The sequence below is a fragment of the Orcinus orca genome, chromosome 4 (assembly GCF_937001465.1).
Source record: "Orcinus orca chromosome 4, mOrcOrc1.1, whole genome shotgun sequence".
Lineage (NCBI taxonomy): Eukaryota > Metazoa > Chordata > Mammalia > Artiodactyla > Delphinidae > Orcinus > Orcinus orca.
This window is the reverse complement of record NC_064562.1, coordinates 110,195,414-110,214,576: the sequence shown is the minus strand read 5'-3', so window position 1 is coordinate 110,214,576 and position 19,163 is coordinate 110,195,414. Positions and strand designations below refer to the sequence as shown.

At 44.5% G+C, this 19,163-nt stretch overlaps 1 protein-coding gene across 1 annotated transcript; it reads right to left on the bottom strand.

Annotated features, from left to right (window-relative positions):
* Positions 1–1,331: 1,331 nt before the first annotated feature.
* On the bottom strand, positions 1,332–18,480 carry QDPR (quinoid dihydropteridine reductase). Its single transcript, XM_004282523.3, has 7 exons — positions 18,234–18,480; positions 15,885–15,977; positions 12,071–12,167; positions 9,746–9,886; positions 5,612–5,720; positions 4,499–4,582; positions 1,332–2,014 (listed from the first exon to the last, which is right to left on the bottom strand). Exons 1-7 carry the CDS (start codon positions 18,330–18,332, stop codon positions 1,909–1,911), a joined length of 729 nt encoding a protein of 242 aa, XP_004282571.1. The 5' UTR covers positions 18,333–18,480; the 3' UTR covers positions 1,332–1,908.
* Between the last annotated feature and the right edge of the window lie 683 nt (positions 18,481–19,163).

Sequence of the window (19,163 nt, the reverse complement as noted above, 5' to 3'; positions counted from 1 at the left end):
AAGGTGCCAGCAGGTTGAGTGAGAGCCCTCTTCCAGGTCACAGACTTCTTATTTTGTCCTCACTTGGCTACGGGGCTAGGGATCTTGCTGGACCTGCTTTTAAAAGGGCACTAATCCTATACATAAGGGCTCACCTCCCAATGGCCCCATCTCCTAACACCATCACATTGGGCATTAGGATTTCAAGATATGAATGTACGAATTTTGGAGGGGACACAAAACATTCAGACCACAGCATTGGGTGACTTTGAAGAAATGAGTCCTATCAATCAGAGCTCACATCTTCTTTCCTATAAAAGTTGGATAATATCTCCTTGAAATGCAGTGTCAAGAATCAAAAAAGACTCCTCAAATAGTTACACACAGAATTACCAGATGACTGAGCAACCCCACACCTGGGTATATATCCAAAAGAACTGAAAAGAGGTACTCAAATACCTGTACAGGAATATGCATGGCAATACTATTCACGGCAGCCAAAAGGCAGAAACAACCCAAACGTCTATCAACAGATGAATGGATGAATGGAGTGTAGTATATACAAACAATGGAATATTATTCAGCCACAAAAAGGAATGAAGTGCTAATAGCTGCTCTAAGTAGATGAACCTTGAAAACATGCTAAGTGAAAGAAGCCAGACGCAAAAGGCCAGAGAGTGCATGATAGTATTTACATGAAATATCCAGAACAGGTAAATTCACAGACAGAGAGCAGATTGGTGGCTGCCAGGGGCTGGAGACAGGGGGAATAAGGAGTGACTACTTAGTGGGTATGGGGCTGGATTTTGGGGTGATGAACCTGTTTACAGAACATTGTGAATAGACTAAACGCCACCAATTTTTTTCATTTTAAAATGGTTAATTTTATGTTATGTGAATTTTACCTCAATAAAAAATTTTTTTTTTTAAGAATTGAAAAAGAAAACACATGGTAAAAGCCTTTATGAATAGCAGCCATCTAGTGACTGGGTTCTGGGCTTAGTTCTGCCACTTACTGGCCATAAGGATGGAAAGTCATTGCTCTGGGTCTCAGTTTCCTCATCTGTAAAATGATGGGGTGCACTAGACCACTAATTCTCAATCAGAATGGCCGGTATCAGTCACGTGGGGCACTGCTTCTAAATGCACAGGGCCATCCCCCCAGCTTTCAGATTCTGATACGCACAAGAAGGAAATGTGCCTCTGTCACTGTGCTGAGAACACTTACTTCAGGATTTGAACCCACCCCCCTTTTCGAGAACATCAGGCTAAAGACCACTAGCAGCCTATGATTCTAGTACCTTCATCTATGACTGTTTATAAGATGCGTTTTGATTAAAGAAGACAACACAGTAAATGAAGTCCATTTATTAAGAAGATAAACTCCAAACAATCACAAGTAGTTCTCTTGAGTACTTGACAAATGCACAGGACAAAGGTACCTTAACAGAGAGTCCACGGGATTTTGCTTACACTACAGAAGGAGTTCTATGGCAGTTTAATTCGAGGCTATAAAAACTACAGCTGTGACATACACGTAACGTTCAAAAATAACTCAGGGTCCAAATGTCCCTGACCCAACAAATCTCTGAACTAGTCAGGTCGACACAGCCACTGGCAGGGACACAGAAACAGAGCCTCAAAATCAATTCAACATGACGCTGAAGCGGAGGGAGCCGTCCTGAGACCTCCTAAATTCCGTGGTTAACACAGACTGACAGTGCTATCGATCTGTGGGCTCCACATGTCTTTATTTCACATAAACCTGTTACCCTGTCCTCGGAGAACAAATGCACATTAGATGAGAGAAAGATAGGACTCACTGTCTCGTACCACGAACAGGATTACAGAAAATGCAAGGCCGGATGTGGCCATGCTAATAGATTAATGACTTTTCTGACAGGCACCTCACAGGCAATGAAACATAGCTTAAAAATACGCTGGGGTAAGCTCCGTCCTTCCCTTTGTGGTTACCACCTGGATTAGGCTTCCTGAGCTTGGTCGGTTTTTCTCTGTGATCCAGTCATGGAAGGTTCTAGAACAAAGAAGAGAAGCTTTACATTTTAAAAGGAAAAATCTGGACACATGCTTAGAGTCACATTACTGGTTGGGCGGGTGGGGGGTGAGGGCACAGCAGCAGCTGTAAAAACGCCTGTAAGGTCTCATGGACACAAACCCAGGTCCCTGATGATTTCAGAACTTTACTCCTAATTCCTGAGTGGCTAGATTTGGCAAGGTTTTCCTTTTGCTATTTTTCTGCATTGTTGGAATCCTTTATAACACGGTGGTACGATTTCATGTGATTAAAAATAGATTTTAATTAGTTCATTCTAAGAGACAGACATGGGCACAATACTTGACACTTAGCTTATATCACTTCCCAGAATTTAAGAAGAAAGAGAAAAAATTTATTATTTTTTTAACAAAGATTTATGGAGCGCCCACAGCTGTGCCAAGCAATGGGAAAAGATGAAAGAACAGACTATTACAATAAAACGCGTTCGGTGTTGGAATGGGGCATTTAATAACCAACTCTGTGTGGGGAGGGCCAACCAACCATGCCTGGGGAAGACGGGAGACCTCGTCTAAGAAGAGAGGAATGAAGAAGGGCACAAGGAATTCACAAGGTTTAACAAGTAGCTGATCACTTTTAGAATATTTACTCTCGGTGCTGAGTATACCATCCCCTCCAACAAACCCCAGGTGGGACCTTGGCCCTTCCTTCGCCAGAGAACTCGCAGGAGCTCCCGGGATCTTTAATGCTGATAAGCAACCTGTTGGACCACAGCTGATGTTCAGCTGTCCAGTCATTCGAGCTCCCACTCTGGGGGTTGAACACGTGAAGGCTCAAAATCCCAAGCGCTGCTCCAACTCCCTAAAGTACTGTCATGTGTCCTGAGTCCTCTCTGGGGGCAGGGCTCAGGGGACAGTTCTGAAGGAGACCAGTCACAGCTGGATGTGCAGAGGCATATGTGTTACTTAGGCAGGTTAATAGATGGTCTTACTTCTCCCTCCTCCTTGTCAGCCGTCTGGAGTGGGTGGGAGAGAACGCCATTCTAACCATGGACAGCCAAGAAGGTAACATGCTCACAGACGTTGCAAAGCCAGCTTTATGTCAACTTGTCACGTGAGTTTTCAAATACCACAAATGGGTGAGCATGATTTCTGGGGCAAGGCATGGCTGTCCCAGCCCACCCTCTGTCCGTTGTGGCCCAGCACTGGATTACACACATGGCCCCAGATGTTCCATCCAGGGTCCTGGGTCAATGTCTCTGTCAAGAGACATTGCTGGCAGTAGTGGCCTTTAAAAGGAAACTCAAATGCAAACACCATTCAAGAGTTGTTCCTTCCACAACTTCAAATTGTTTTTTCTTTTGCAGATCCAGCATTAAGCATGATACCCGGTAAAGACAGGAGTAACTGTCGGGACAGTGGTTAAGACCAAGGGCTCTGCAGCCACACTGCCCGGGTCAGATCCTGGCTCTGCTGTGCGACCTTGGGCAAGTTCCTTAGGCCCACACTCCCCATGCCTCCGAGCCCCCAAACCTTAAAAAGACGACGGCACCTCCCTCACAGACCTGCTATGAGCATTTAATAAGATCATGGTTATGAAGTGCTTAAACAGTGCCTGGCATGTGAGTGCTATGTAAGTGCTTGTTCCAAACATAGAAGTCCCAAATAGCTCCCAATTCCATCTAAATAAGATGTAACCTCAGGCCAGAAGCAAGCTTCTTCTCAGCCCAAGCTTTAGAAATATCCTGTGCAAATAGCCGTCTCAGACACCGGCTCTGCTGGGCGAGTCCGTCCCCACTCCACGAAGGCAGGGCCTGCATCTTATTCCTCATCGTCCCCGGGCCCAGCAGAGTCCCTGGCCCGAATGGGTGCTCAGTGAACACATGCTTAACACCCCCTTAAATAGAGGAGAGCGGGAAACTGAGATCTAGGCAAACACAAAAGAGCTCACTCTCTCTGTGACCTTGTAGTGCCACCCATACTCACAAAGGGCTGAATATGATTTCGGGGACAAAGGATGCTTCCTGTGGGTTTGTGGCGTGGCACTAATTCAGGCATGTGGGCCCAGATGTTCCATCTAGATCAGCGGCAGATTCCATGCAGCTACTCCTCTTTAACAGACAGAACACGGTTTACAGGCTCCGGGCTTACCCAGCCCTGCTACGGGTCACACACAGTGCTGAGACCTTGGCACACACTTCCACGTCTTACCCTCCTAACAATGATCACCGACCCCCATTATATAGACAGAGAAACTGAGGCCTAGAGCAGTTAAACAACATGCTCAGATTGGCCAGCTGGTGGGTAGAGGAGCCAGGATTCAGGTCGGCACCATCAACCCCTCCACCCCGTGATACTGACAATGAGGTGCAAGGTGCCCTCGGAGGGCAGGTCCTCAGGAACCACCCAAGCTGATAAGCCAAGATAACACCACGGGCCTGTCCTTTCTCCCACAAGAGGCAGAGAATGGAAGCTGCTGAGTCACTGAAATGACTGTGATACTCACTCGACCAGGAATTCCAAGGGTGTCCAGGAGCTGAAGTCGGCCTCAGGCATTGATTTCCTGTTCATCGGTGTGTCCAGGGTAACCCTGCGAGCACAGAGATAAGCGTGTCACATGTGCCTCCCCCTCAGAACAACAGCTGCCCGGCCCTCCTTGGCCAGGAAAGTATGTGGAGAGATCACACGAAGATAATCAGAGAGAGGCCAGGAAGCCGTCCCCAGTTACAGAGATCACATCCCAGCCTGACTCAACCAAGCGCTTCAGAACTCACCCTTCGGGCAGACAGGAACAAAATGAAAGGGCCATGTTTTGCCTTTTTGCTAAAACACCGTCTTTACTAAAGTAAACTGTTCTGCTGTTTATGTCTCCATTCACTCCCTGAAATGTGGCAGACTCATTTCTCAGGTTTTTGTATGTGCAATCATAATATTCCTTTAAATATGGGGAAAAGACAGCCTCATCCTTCATTTTGTGGCTGTTTTCCATGAAATCTTCCAATTTTCAGCAAGGGAATACAGAATTCAGATATGTATGACTTTCCCAAGAACCTTCAGGCCTCAGGAATCATTCAAAATAGCCGTGAGACCAAGTCACAGAATCACAGAAGCCCACAAATGAATACGTGGACAGCCCAGTCCCCTAGCAGACAGACATCCTCTTTATAGGAGCACAGCTAAGAGACAAGCCATTTGGTCCTGGAATCCCTCCAGAAACGTCTCCCCGTAGTTTCCCATATTCTTCCCCAGGCTCCCCCTCTCCCATCCCACAAACCTAATACAGTCTCTCTTCTACACCGACCTTATAATGACTTGAAAGACAGAACTACAAATAATAAAATTAAATGTGTAAACTATTTTTTAACAAGGAGGGAGGGAGGGACAGATAGAGGGAAGGAAAAAAAACAAGAAAGAAGCAAGAGAGACCTATCCCATCAGCCAAGCAACCATTCTGGAAAGCCCAGGACAATCTAAAACCTAAACAGGTACCTTCAGCGCCTCTGGTGAATTTCAGAAGCCAAGGTGACGGCACACACGCACCCCCGGTGTAGAGTGACTCTAGGACACATGTGAACTCTCAGCCGTGGGGCAGAGGTGGGGGAGACTCCCCAGCACTTACGGGAGCACAGCGATGGCAGCAGACCCGGACGGCATGCCGCTGTCCTTCCCGGCCAGGCTCTGGCAAAGCTGGTGAACCGCACCCTTGGCCATGCCGTAGCCAATCATCCCTGGGAAATAAGGAGAAAGCATTTCAGTGACCACTGGCCGCCACTGGTATGTCCAAAGAACACCACGCCAGGGTCCAGAAGAGGACGGGAAAAGAGAACCAGGGACGTCCATGGAGAGAAAGTGGAAGGGACATAACCTTCTATTTGCCTGGTACTTAATATTTATCACAGAAGCCATGAGGTTAATCCTATTTTTATTGCTAAGGAAACAGAGGCTCGGACAGGGTGAGTAATATGTCCAGGCTCACACACAGACTCGCACCGAGGCCAATGGAGAGGTTAAAAGCCAAGCAAGAGTTCTGAACCCCTGTATCGACAACTGCTTGTGAGTAGCCTGCACACATCCACCCTGGGTGCCCAATGGGTCAGCAAAACCGAGCAGTCATTTGAAGCACAGGCTTTAGAGTCAGGCTGAGCTGGTTCAAAGCCCACCTCTTCTACTTACCACTAAAGAAATCCAGGCGGGTTCTCAAAACCTTTCTAATCCTCAGTTATCCCATCTGTAAAATGGGGATAAAGTACTTAATTCTAGGCTCAGGACAGGGCAGGACTTCCATAAGTGTTTCCCATCAGATTAATAGAAGTGCTATGGCCTGGAGTCCAACTCCTTGTTTAAAGTATACCATCTGGGGAAATTCCTTAGTGGTCCAGGGTTAGGACTCCACGCTACCACTGCATGGGGCACAAGTTCGATCCCTGGTCCAGGAACTAAGATCCCACAAGCCACGCAGCACAGCCAAAAAATAAAAAAATAAAGTATACCATTTGAGCAATTGTGACATATGGGCATACAAGCTACCTATTAGCCTTCCTTTCCTCCCATGAGTCAGCAAATGCTTGCTAACAGAAGTAAGGCATGCCTTCTTTTATTGAAGTACAGTTGATTTACAACGTTGTGTTAATTTCTGCTGTGCAGCAAAGTAATTCAGTTATACATCTATATACATTCTTTTTTTAATATTCTCTTCCATTATGGTTTATTACAGGAGGTTGAATATGGTTCTCTGTGCTTCACAGTAGGACCTTGCTGTTTATCCAGTCTATATATTGAATACAATAGCTTATTAGGACAGGTTTCCGTCTGAACCCCCAGACACATGGCAAGCGAGGTCTCTCTCCTCTCCAAAGTTCCCCACAGCACCCAGCTGTAGGTGCACTAAATGCAGTTATCACAGTAACAAAGAATGGTTAATTGCTGTCAACACCCCTCCACCTTCGGAAAACCACTACTTCCAAAGGTCAGCAGTGCCCTTAAAAACCCCAGCAGGCATGCTGTTTAAAGAATAACAACTGAGGAGGCATCAGAGGTCCAGGGGGAGGTGGGGCTCACAGCCCAGCCAAGAAACCAATCACTGAACCGCTTCCACAGTAACCTCAAATTGCAAAAGAGGGTCAAGGTTTCAAAAAGTTATTTAGAAGTACAAGAAGAATATTTCACCAAACCTGGCTTCTCTGTTTAATTAGGGGCAGGAGGCCAACAATGGCAGGAAGATCTAATAGTAATTAAAATAAACCAGTGCATGAATCTCATTCGTTCAGCCCCTGTCCCCAGCAAACTCCTAGGACTCTCTCTTCATTCCACTCAAACAGCATGAAAGCAGGGCATCGGATGAAGAAAGAAACAAGCAGCCAGCAGCCCTAATGGTTTAATTCCACAGAATTCTACACAATGCGGGTAAGGGCATCATTGGCAAGATATAGGAAAAAATGCATATCATTAAGAAGATAAAAACTGTCTTTCCAATTACAAAATGATCCGTGTAGTCCCTAAGGACTGATTTCCAAACATAAAACACATCCTTAAATGGTAAACAAAAGTGATCACCATCACTTCCATACAGTTTATGCTCCAGTGGACAGTCTACAAATACAACCTTTGACATAGGAGGGTGAGGGTTTTCTCAGTATCTTTCCAAGTGAAAAACTTTCTATTTTTGAACAACTCTTCTTGGGTTTGAAGGACTCTTAAGCCTGCTCATCACCTGCTTTCACAGATTTCCCCCATATTTTTCTGGGGTCCAAATCAATTAAAAGATTTCATGACTCAAATAAGTTTAACAACATCTAACTAACGAGCTGAAAGATGAACAAATTTATTAACATCTGAAGCAAGAGTAACTGAGCAAAAGTAAGCCTGGAGTAAATAATAATAATAGTTCACATTTACTACTGACCTAATACCTTTTCTAAACCATTTACATCCATTAAGATGTTTACAAGTCACAACTAACCATATAAAGGAGGTATTACTATTTACATTCATTTTACAGATGACAAAACTGAGGCTCAGAGAGGTTAAGTAACTTGCCAAATATCGCACAGCAACTAAATGGCAAAACCACAATGCAAAACCAACCCAGGTAGTTCCAGATCCCATAGTCTTAATCAGTATCTGAAACTATAAGCAAAGAATGATATTTACAAACCAAAGGCAAGTAGAAGACTCTTTTGTCCTTCAGAAAAATTAGTCTTTCAGTCCTAGGGCTTTTTTTCAATGTCAAGCTATTACTCATTTCTCTATTTACTTTCTAGTACCTCTGCTCTATGTCACCTTAAATAAAAATCAGATCTTAACCCAACTAGCATCTAACATATGCACAGCTTTAATCATTGCAATAGCCACGGACTTGTAAGATCACATGCTCTGAGAAACATGATAAGAAAATGAGTGGCAAGAAATTATTAATTTGTAACAGCCTCACAGTTAAGTTAGTTACATTAAAATCGAAAAAGGTGCTCAAGGTTTCCACCACTTACTAAAGAGATCCCAAAAAAGCTCCCCCCCGCTTTTTTTAAGAAGAGTTCAATGTAGGTAGTCGAGATAAGACAGTTTCTGCCTCCCTGTGCTAACTCCCTGACCCCCTGCTTAAATTCTCTTAGCCCGATCTCAAAGGGAGAGTGACGGGTTGAACTGTGCCCCCCAGCCAAACTCAGATACTGAAGTCCTAACCCCCATACCTCAGAATGTGACTGTATTTGGAGATGGGAGGTAATTAAGTTAAAATGAGGTCATTAGGGTGGGTCCTAATCCAATATGACTGGTATACTTCTAAGAAGAGGCAATTTGGACACAGACAAACACAGAGGGAGGACAATGCAAAGACATAGGGAGAAGACAGCCATCCACAAGCCAAGGAGAGAGGCCTCAGAAGAAAGCAACCCTGCTGACACCTTGATCTTGAACTTCTAGCCTCCAGAACTGTGAGAAAATACTTATGCCACCCAGTCTGTGGTACTTTGTTATAGCAACCCTAGCAAGCTAACACAGGGAGTACAAAATGCAAAGGGAACTTGGATCTGCATGATGTAATGAAAAAGCACAGAATTTAAAAATGATCAGGGTTTCAATTCAATGTACGTTTGCAACTTATTTTTTGCATAACCCAGACAAATTACTTACCCTCTCTAAGTTTTAGTTTCCTTATCTGTAAAATGAAAAAGATAATAATGACCTCTACCCCAGGATTAAGTGACTATATATAATAAGACTTACCATGTGCCGGGCACTTTGTACATATTAATACCTCTAACACCCTATAACTACCTTCAAAGTAGATATTACTGTCACTACATTACAATTAAGGAAACTACAGCAGAAATATCGTCAAAGAGAACAAATGATTGTTCTAGGCCACACAGCTAGGGTGAAGAATCTACCTCAGCGCCTCTCGCTCTACAGCTCACACTATCCTTGGGACACGTGAACACAATGTGACTATTACCTAGCTGATAGCTACTGCAACACCATCCATTCCCTGGGTGCATCACAGATAAATAAACAAGATGAGGGGCTGCCAGATTACAGCGGTCCTTCACCACCGCGAACATGAGGACAATGCAAATGAAAAGATCAGGAGTTTTTCCCCTAAAAAAATTTGGGCCTAAAAGGAAGCAAAATCTATCAAACTGTAAAGCACCTGAGAGGGTAAAGGGCTTTAATTGTCCTCATCTCACGGAAGTGTCCAGCAACCCCGGCAAACAAGTATTAGCATCCCCATTTCACAGACAGGGAAATGGAGGCTCACCCGGAGTCCCATCCAGGGCGGCCTTGGCCCCTGCCAAGGTCAGGAGGCCTCCTTCTTTGAGGTGCTTGGTGGCCAGGTGGCTGGAGATGGTCGACGTCCAAATGCTCTGCTTCCACATCAGGTCACAGTTTTTAAAGAGAGCTGAGCAAAGAAACACACGAGGTGAGCGTTCACAGGGAAGAAAATGACAGGTGAGCTCGACTCATGGCGCCCGACCCTCCAGGAAGCCCTCACAGCCACTCTGTGTCTACAAGGAGATCTAATACAAACAGCCCAGGGCTTGAGGTCAGAGACACGGGTTCGAATCCAGGCCATGTGATCACCTGAGTCTCAACTTCCTCACCTGTAAACTGGTAAACGTCAGCCGATAAATGAGGACTGTTGACAAATGTGCAGGACTGGCTTTAATTCAAACATTGTCCTACTTCATAAAGGGCATTAGATCTATAATTAGAACCTATATATCTAAGTCAGGTTTTATCTGTGATGAAAATCTCAGGGACTATTACCATCTGGACATAAAGAGGGCTTTGATGGAGCTACATTTTTTTATGGCTGAAAGTTTAATGCCAGCTTTAAAGACTCTTTAAAAGAAAGCTGAAATAACAACCATTTTGCAGTTGTTTTAACCCTCTGGCCTTCCAGAGACGTGAAGAGGAATAAGTGGTAAGGAGTGTCACATCACCAGCTGAACAGTTGTCCCCTTCCTCCCTCACAGGAACACACAGAACCCAGTGAAGCTGTACCCATGACCCAGAAAGAGAGACCTCCTGATACAGGAGGAGGGGTCTTCAGTAGGTGACAACCAAGGTACTGCATTTCCCTGCTAAAAAGAACTACAAAAAAAAAAAAAAAAGGATGTACCCACATGTATCACTTCTTGTTACCAAAATACACAAAAGGCCATCAGGGTGTTTTGCCAACCTGATCACCACACAAAATACCAATTTCCCATTTAAGTGTGGTTCACAGAAAATCAATTCCTTTTTAAATGGCTTTGGCTGATAAATGTAGAAGGAATGATAGAATTAGAAAACTACCATTTTCCAATCCCCAATGGGATGACTGACTCAGGTAGAGATTACCAATGGATGCTTATAACCATTAGGTTTTGGGAATCTGGGGTTCTCAAGGTGTTTGGGAACAGGATATTCATACACGATGCCCAAGTACCATCCCATAGGTCACTTATAATTGCAAACAGAAAAATGAACCTTTATGATGGAAATCTATCAGCTTGCCACCTTAACCAAGCATGAAATTTGGCATCCCTCTGGATGGAGAAGGCCACGTGACATGGTAAGCTCCCTATGTGATGCAGTGTGAAGTCCACATCACTCAGGAAGCATTCTCACCTCAAAATATTTAACCTGAATCTAAGCAAGCCTCTAGACCTACCTTCCAGTTCACAGGAAATACCAGGGACAGAGGAACAAGGTAAATGATACCTTAAAGAAACAGTTTGACAAATTCAGTGTGGGTGACAGTCTATATGAAAACTGCCCTGGACCTGCCAAGACTGTCACAGGGAAAAAAAAACCATTCTAGATTAAGAGACTAAAAACAACAATAAAATGCAGTACATAAACCCTGACTGGAACAAATTTAGAGAAAACAACTATGAAAGATATGGAATAAACTGAGGTAATCAGAACATGAGCTGATACTATTAATCTTATAGAATCACTGTTAATTTTCTTAGGTATGAGAATGGTATTTCGATAATGTGGGAGAACAGCTTCATCTTTGGAGGCGCATGTTGAAATATAGTGAAGTGTCAAATTACTTTCAAATGATCAACAACAAAATACACACACAGAGGACACACATGTAAGAAAGCAAGAGAATGCAAGTATAGCAAATGTTAACAAGGACTGAATCTAGACGGAGGACATAAGCGTGTGCGTTGAACTGTTCTTTCAACTTTTCTGTATATCTGAAAATGTTCATAATAAAAAATGGAAAATATACTCAGCTTTAACAAAAGCTCAGTTTTCAGTCCTTTTGACCTTCAGAATGATCTCTCCATTCCATTCACATCCCCCAACTCCCAGTAATAAGCCCTGAAAGACTGGGGTATAAACAATGCTGATTTCATTTCATCTCCTTTTTAAATGTCAATCTCAAGGTCCCTCTGCCCTAACCCCCTTCTATGGGAAGTTTCTTCTTTATCTGTAAAACAGGGTGTTGATCCCTACCTCACAGCTACAGTAAAGCTTCTGGGAGACATACAGGAAAACATCTGACCTGACACATAGTATAGACCCATCCCCACGCACCTGGACAAAGAGAAGAGCAAAATGACTAACTCAGAAAAGGACTCACACTTGGACTTGGCATTGCCCCCAGCCCATCCTCCAGCCACACAAAGGATCGCGTCCACCTTCTCTGCACCCAAGAGCTTCCCAACCTCAGCCGTCACCTGAAATAAAAGGGTTGGGAAGATGCACAAACAGTCAGGTAAACCGCAGCAGGCTGACATCTTTACAGTCACCTCTATTTATTTTTCACTTCTTTTTAAGTCAGTTCACAGTACCTGGCAATTAATACTTTGAAAATAAGATGCAGGACCAATTTATAATGGACATTTGGATAGTGAAGCTCGACTACATTTCAGTGTGAGCTTTATAAAGCAACCCAGTCTTCTTCTGAACATCTAAAGGGTGGAGACATATGCATCCCTGGAATAAAACAATAAATAAAGTAGGAAAAGTTTTTAAAAAAAATCACCTAGGGCTTCACTGCCTACAGCTAGCCTTCTGGTATACTTCTTTGCCGACTTTCTTTGCAAATCACAGAATCATAATCTGAAATAATCAATTCCACTCTCCTTGGAATACAAGTATCCCATTAACTGCAACTCCAAGAAAAAAAAAAGCCAAAGAGAAATTATTTTTTTTTAAAAAGCAATAAAAAATAGTCAACAGCAAAATGTTGGTAAATAATGAGTACATGGGGGTTCATTTTAATTCTCTATTTCTGTCTGATTAAAATGTTTAAAGTGTTGAAAACATATACATGTCCTTTTATTACAATTTATTAAAACAAAAGTCTGACAAGACAGACAATCCTGGTCATTACCCATGACCCTTTTCCATGTTTTTCTGGAAGGCATCTATGCTCACCACTATACCATATTTTTTCTGGAATGGCTGAAAGGACCACAGCCTCTCAATAGCTTTGTTAAGATCAATCTTCTTAAGACTTAACACAATGGTGTTAAGTGTAAATGGTGTAATTCTCCCAGCAGTAACATTTCAGTCTCTGACTGCTTTCCCTAACTATTTCCGAGCCTTAAATTACTTTTTCAAGGGACTTCCCTGGCGGTCCAGTGGTTAGGACTCCGCACTTTCACTACGCAGGGCACAGGTTCAATCCCTGGAACTAAGATCCTGCAAACCATGAGGCCCAGCCAAAAACAAAGATTACTCTTCCAAAGAGACTGCATTAGCAACGGAAATCAGTCTTTCCTCTCCGTACATTCTATACCTAAAGCTTTCATTTTAAGAAGATTTCTGAATATCCCTTGGCAAGTATCTCACCTAATCCTGATTTAGCTTTTGTTGACCTTTTGCCTGTTACCCTGGTTCCCCGGCTGCCCCTCCCTTGATTTCTAAGCCACACCCTGCTGCCAAGAGCCCAGATCCCAGCTGCAGGAAATTGGATCATTTCCCCTGACCTCTGTACAGGCACACAACCTGTGCTCTCTACTTTTTAGGGAAGCATGGAGCCCGTACCAACAATGCACCTGCTTGATTTGTTTTTTTACAACCTCTGTCTTTTATTTTTATAATAAACTTAAAACGAGGCATTTTAAAACTCCTTCCCCTTAAATTCTGCTTTCTGCCCAACAGTCTTCTAAAGATTTAGTACTTCTCTCACTTCTTCATCTTATCGCTGTCATCGTGAATTTCCAGTCCAGGGGCCAATTTTACGTGTATTAGGATTGAACTTCCTCTTCTGGAGCTTTAGAAACAAAAACTGGATGTCATGTTTTTGTCCAGAAATTCTTAATTGAGTGACTGGGGGATGAGAGAGTCTCCTACAGGAATGGTTAAAGATTTTAAAAGCTAAGCTTATAATAATGAAGGCATTTCCCAATCTTCATCGTAAAGATGCACTGTATGGTCAAGACTCAGATGCGGACAACTTCACATTCAAAAAGGGATACAGACATCAGAAACCTGCAATTAAAGGAGCAGGAGAGACGCTGATTACAGAGAACCACGTCTGGAGGAGCTGCTGCTATCCAAGCCCAGATGCCTTCCTAGCATTTGGTTTTAGTGTTCATTACTTTATTCACATGAAGCTATTTTGCTGAGAATCAACTTAAGGTACAGTTAAGAGCACAGACATCAACCCCCCACTGCCCAGGTTCAAATCCTAGCTCTGCCACCTACTAGCTTTGACCTTGAGCAAACATCAGGGACTTCTATGCCTCAGACTCCTCATTTCTAAAAGGAAGATAAAATGAGAAACTGTTTTACAGAGATTGAGTTAATGCAAATGCAAATACGGCACTTAGTATGGTATCTAACACACAACGAAGCCACGTCAAGTTTTACTATTAGGTCCATTAAAGACAATAATATCCTTAAATATAGGAAACATTGAGAGCATATTATAAAAAGTAAGGACAACAAAAATCTACATTTTGGAATAAGTCAGCTGGGTTCCTATATTCTAAACTATGTCAAACTGATGCTTTAGGAAGAGCAAATGAGCAGTTACAGTATAGTCATAATTTATTTGGGATTTTTCCGGGGGTTTGCCACACTGTACAGCATACAGGATCTTAGTTCCCCAACCAGGGATCGAACCCAGGCCCCCTGCAGTGGAAGTGCAGAGTCTTAACCACTGGACTGCCAGGGAAGTCCCAGGGTTTTTAAAACATTTTTAGATTTATACATGTATATGTTTGGAGAAATGGACTGTCAGAAAATATAACAAAATATTAACTGCATCGTGAGAACAGAAATGATTTCCTTCTCCTTTTTGCTTTACTGTATTTTCTATATCATACATGCACTACTTTTAAAATTTTAAAAATTTGTTTTAAGAAATAGCTGAGGGTTGGCATGAGAACCATATAAAGCACATCCTCATGCAGCTGGTGGGAACAGCTCTTTCAGAAAGGCAGAACCGCTTAAGAGCATCTCTCATATTTATACCAAGATATCCATCAAATTGTTAACAGTGCTTCCTTCTGGGCAGGGAGAGGTGACACTATCACAGAGAGAAAGAGGGGTATTTCACAATTTACCTATATATTTGTATAGTTTTGTTTGACTTCTTATTTTACAGTAAGCCTATAATTTTTTTTTTTTTTTTTTTTTTTTTTTGCGGTACGCGGGCCTCTTACTGCCGTGGCCTCTCCCATTGCGGAGCACAGTCTCCGTACGCGCAGGCTCAGCGGCCATGGATCACGGGACCAGCCGCTCCACGGCATGTAGGATCCTCCCGGTCCGGGCCACGAACCCGAGTCCCCTGCATCGGCAGGCAGACTCCCAACCACTGCGCCACCAGGGAAGCCCAAAAGCCTATGATTTTATAATTAGAAACAACCTGCTTTGTTAGTATTCTTGCTTTGAACGGGGGGAGCCCACTTTTTAGAATGTATGCTAAATAAATAATCAGAGATAGAGACGAAGAAGTTCACCACAGTATTCTTGATAATGGTAAAAAAAAAAACCTTGCAAAAAACTTAAATGTATAATTAAGTGCAAACTAAACAAACTGGCCAATCCACACAAAGAAAAATTACATGTCAACACAGGTTTTATTAAGTGATCTGAATAAGTATCTAAGTTAAAGGTTAAGTTTTTAAAAAAAAGCTGACCATGACATATAAAATACGAATTTATTTCAACTTGTAAAACTAGTAATATATAGTATGCATAGTTTGTAAGACAAGAAAATGGGCCAAAATGTGAACTAACTAGTGAGCTAACTAGACATGAATTATGGGCTATTTATCTTTGTGGTTTTTTTCATTTTTTCCAAATTTCCCTCCATGAGCAAAAATGGCTTTCATGATTAGAGAAATAATACCTGAAAAAAAGGAAGAGCACACAGCCGGTGGAACCCTATCCCCAGCGTTCCCCTACCACATGCGCGGTAGGGCCTTCCCTAGACTTACCTGGTCAGCCTGCTCCGTAAACGAGTCTGTCATTTTAACCAGGACGCTGGCACTGGCCTCTTCATTCTCCACGACGTCGATGCTGCCGACCCACTGGATCAAGGAGAAAACAGCTTCGGTCAAGAGACAGTCAGTTGTTAAAGATCCATGCCCAGGAACTCGGGGAGTGGAGGCACATAAGAGGCTTTACATGAAAACCCCCTAGAGAAAGGATCTAGCAACCGACCTCTTGCACTCTTTGCAGGGCATCTGGCTTCAGCCAGTGTATCCCTTACTGAGCCCCAGGCTAGCCCATTCTGCCCCCAAACACCTCTTCCTCCTCCACTCTCACCTCTGAAAGCCAAACCCCGATCGTGCAGAGACCCCCTAGACCAGGGGTCTGCAAACCTTTTCTGTAAAGAGCCAGAGAGTAAATATTTTAGGCTTTGCTGGCCATACAACCTCTGTTGCAACTACTCAACTCTGCTATTATAGCTGGAGAGCAGCCACAGACAACAGTAAATGAATCAATGAATGAGCGTGGCTTCTGTGCCAATTAAACTTCAGACACTGAATTATGAATTTCACATAATGTTCACATGTCACAAAATATTACTCTTCTTTTGATTTCTTTTCAACCATTTAAAAATGGGGAACTATTTCTAGCTCTTGGGCTCTATGAAAAAAGGTGTCAGGCAGGATTCAACCCACGGAGAACTGGAGTTTTCTGACCACTGTCCCAGAGCATAAAGGGATGACTGTGGGTTCAGAAATCAGATCAGGCTTTGAATCCTGGTTCTGCCCTATAGCGGCTTTCTCGTTCACCCACTCTGCAGAGGTTCCTCACCTGTAAAATGGGGGGTTGTCAACAATGAACGGTGTTAGTGTGAGAAGTAAATGAAATGTAAGATTCTACAGCTGCTGGCACAGGTGACACATGGTTCTTACTCAGAAAGCTCCAAGGTCCGGGAGTCTGAAGGTCCCAGAGATAAGCATGTCCACCACAAGCTTTGAAGAACACAGCATCCTTTCAAAACACTCACTACTTCTGTGTCACAGCCATGGGGGATACTGAGACAAAGAAAAGGTTCTATCCCCACCCTCCCGGAGCCCCCAGGAAGAAAGGCAGAGAAAGACAGGAGAGTTACAGGTAAATCATCCCTGCAGATTCACCAAGTCAAAGGGCCAAAGTGCCCGCACCGGGAGGAAGCACAGCCCTTGTATCTATAATGTAGGTGGATACAGGAGCCCTGTGTTAAAGTTACAGGAAAGAGTAAAGGAAACTGAGAGTATGTAGGAGCACAGTGCTTGGCCTTTGGCTGGCAGTCCTTAAGTGTTCCCATTGTCACCACCATCCACGGCTGCAGACCTGGGAAGATACCCTAAGACAGGTAAGTGGTGGGAAGGTGATGTATTTAGAATCCTTCAAAGCATATTCCTATACCAGACTGTGAGTAAGAAGAAAACCCTGGCACCCTTTCTCTCTGGTCCCAGCGCACCCTTGCTCAGGCTGCTGCTAAGTAAACACCCACGAAAGCTCCCCGGAGTGCGGTCCCTGAGTAATTAACAGCTGCAGCAAGAAGAAACTGTGGGCTTGCGCGCGGAGCCCTGTGGCTGCTGGGGTCAGGGTCCCTGACCCCGCCACAAGCTCTGCGACAACCTCGTCTCTTCCTTGCTGCTTTCTGGGGAGCGGCTACTGATTATGCAAAGTAGTAGAAGTAATCTTTGCAAAACAAAAGGCATTTGCAGGGCTTCAAAGTATCACATATAACGGAAGCAAATGGAACAGAGGTATATATCAATAATATATATGTATATATATCAATAATAGCTAACATTTAAATAGCTTTTACCACAAGTCAAGCAATTTACAATTTATGCACAACGACGCCATTCATCTCATTTAATCTTCGTAACTCCCCTAAGGGATAAATACTATTATTATCCCCATTTTACGGATGGGGAAACTCAAGTTCGCTGACGTTAAGCAATCCGTTCATGGTCATAGGGCTAGTAACCCCAGGCAAGCAGTGTGATTCCAGATCCTTCCCTCTCATTACCTCTTCCTCCGTCTCTGTTCTCTCGAGTCATGCCAGACTTTCCGGGCCTGGAAGAGGCCGACGGAGCAGCCGCCGCATGCCCCCGAACCCTTCTCCTTGGAGAGCAAAGGCCCTGCACCTCGGGCCCCGGGGTACGCACGCACTCGGAGACAGAACAGACGTGTAGACGTGTGCATACATGTGCAATCACCCATGTCTGGGGGGTGTTCGAGGGCCCCCAGCTTCCTACCAGACCGCGCTCCGGCGCTGCACCGGCACGCCCCTCTGGGCCCCAGTCACCACGGTGCCCGCCCGCAGCCCGCCGAATTACCCAGTTGCGGGCGCGGAACGCCTGCACGCATCGGGAGCCCAGCGCGCCCCGGCCGCCGTACACCAGCACCCGGCGCGTCTCCCCTGCTACCGCCGCCATCCCGCTCCTCCGGCTCGGCTTCCGCTGCTCTGAAAGGCCCTGAGCACGAACGTGGCGCTCCGCCCCGGCCGCCTACCCCGCCAAGAGGGACCGCGCGTCTGCCGCGCCCGCAGCCGAGCCCGCTGCCGCCGCCTAGCGCGCAGCCACACTCGGCGAGCAGGGCCGCGCCCCCTCATCCCCCGCCCGCTGCCCCGCCCCAGCCCCAAATAAACACCCACGCACGGCGAGAAGTGATCTCGAAGTGCCGTTTCATTTTAGTGTGCACAACAAGCCTATGACAAGTTAGGAAACTGAAACAGGAGAGTCTCAGCCGCTTGCCCAGAAGAGTAGGAATTCGAACCCAAGTCTTTAACAGGGTTCTGCCTAACCACACCTCCATTCAGCCTGGAGGAGCATGGGCTTGTTGAAGATCCGTCGATTCCCGCAGAATTTTTCGAAACATAACTGCTTAACCCCTAAAACACCAAAAATTGACATAGGTCCATCATTTGGGGCAGAGATAGGATGCAAAGGTATTACACATGGCCTGCCTTCTCAAAGCGTGCTTCATGTTACAATAAGGATAACGAATGTTATTGGTCACTTACTAATGTGCCAAGCACTCTCGTAAGCCTTTTGTAAGTATTTTGTTGTTCATTACCAGAAAAACGTTTGCTATGTCAAGGTTATTGTGATGAAGACAGCTGTTGCATTTCAAAGACCTGATCTCCAGCCCCAACCCTGACATCCAGTTTTCTCAGGAGAGAAATGTCTGGAATAGCACATCCCCTGCCTACCACAAAGGGTTGCCGCACCATCAGGGGTGAGCAAGCATACGGTAAGAGCCTTTGT

Bases quoted from the DNA above. Each gene is read 5' to 3' on its own strand.
- QDPR (XM_004282523.3), bottom strand. From the start codon at position 18,332: ATGGCGGCGGTAGCAGGGGAGACGCGCCGGGTGCTGGTGTACGGCGGC. The intron at 12,168-15,884 runs GTAAGTCTAGGG...CTTTTATTTCAG, and splicing joins TTACGGAGCAGGCTGACCAG to GTGACGGCTGAGGTTGGGAA. The intron at 9,887-12,070 runs GTGAGTCCTTTT...TTCTTTGCTCAG, and splicing joins GGGCAATGCCAAGTCCAAGT to CTCTCTTTAAAAACTGTGAC.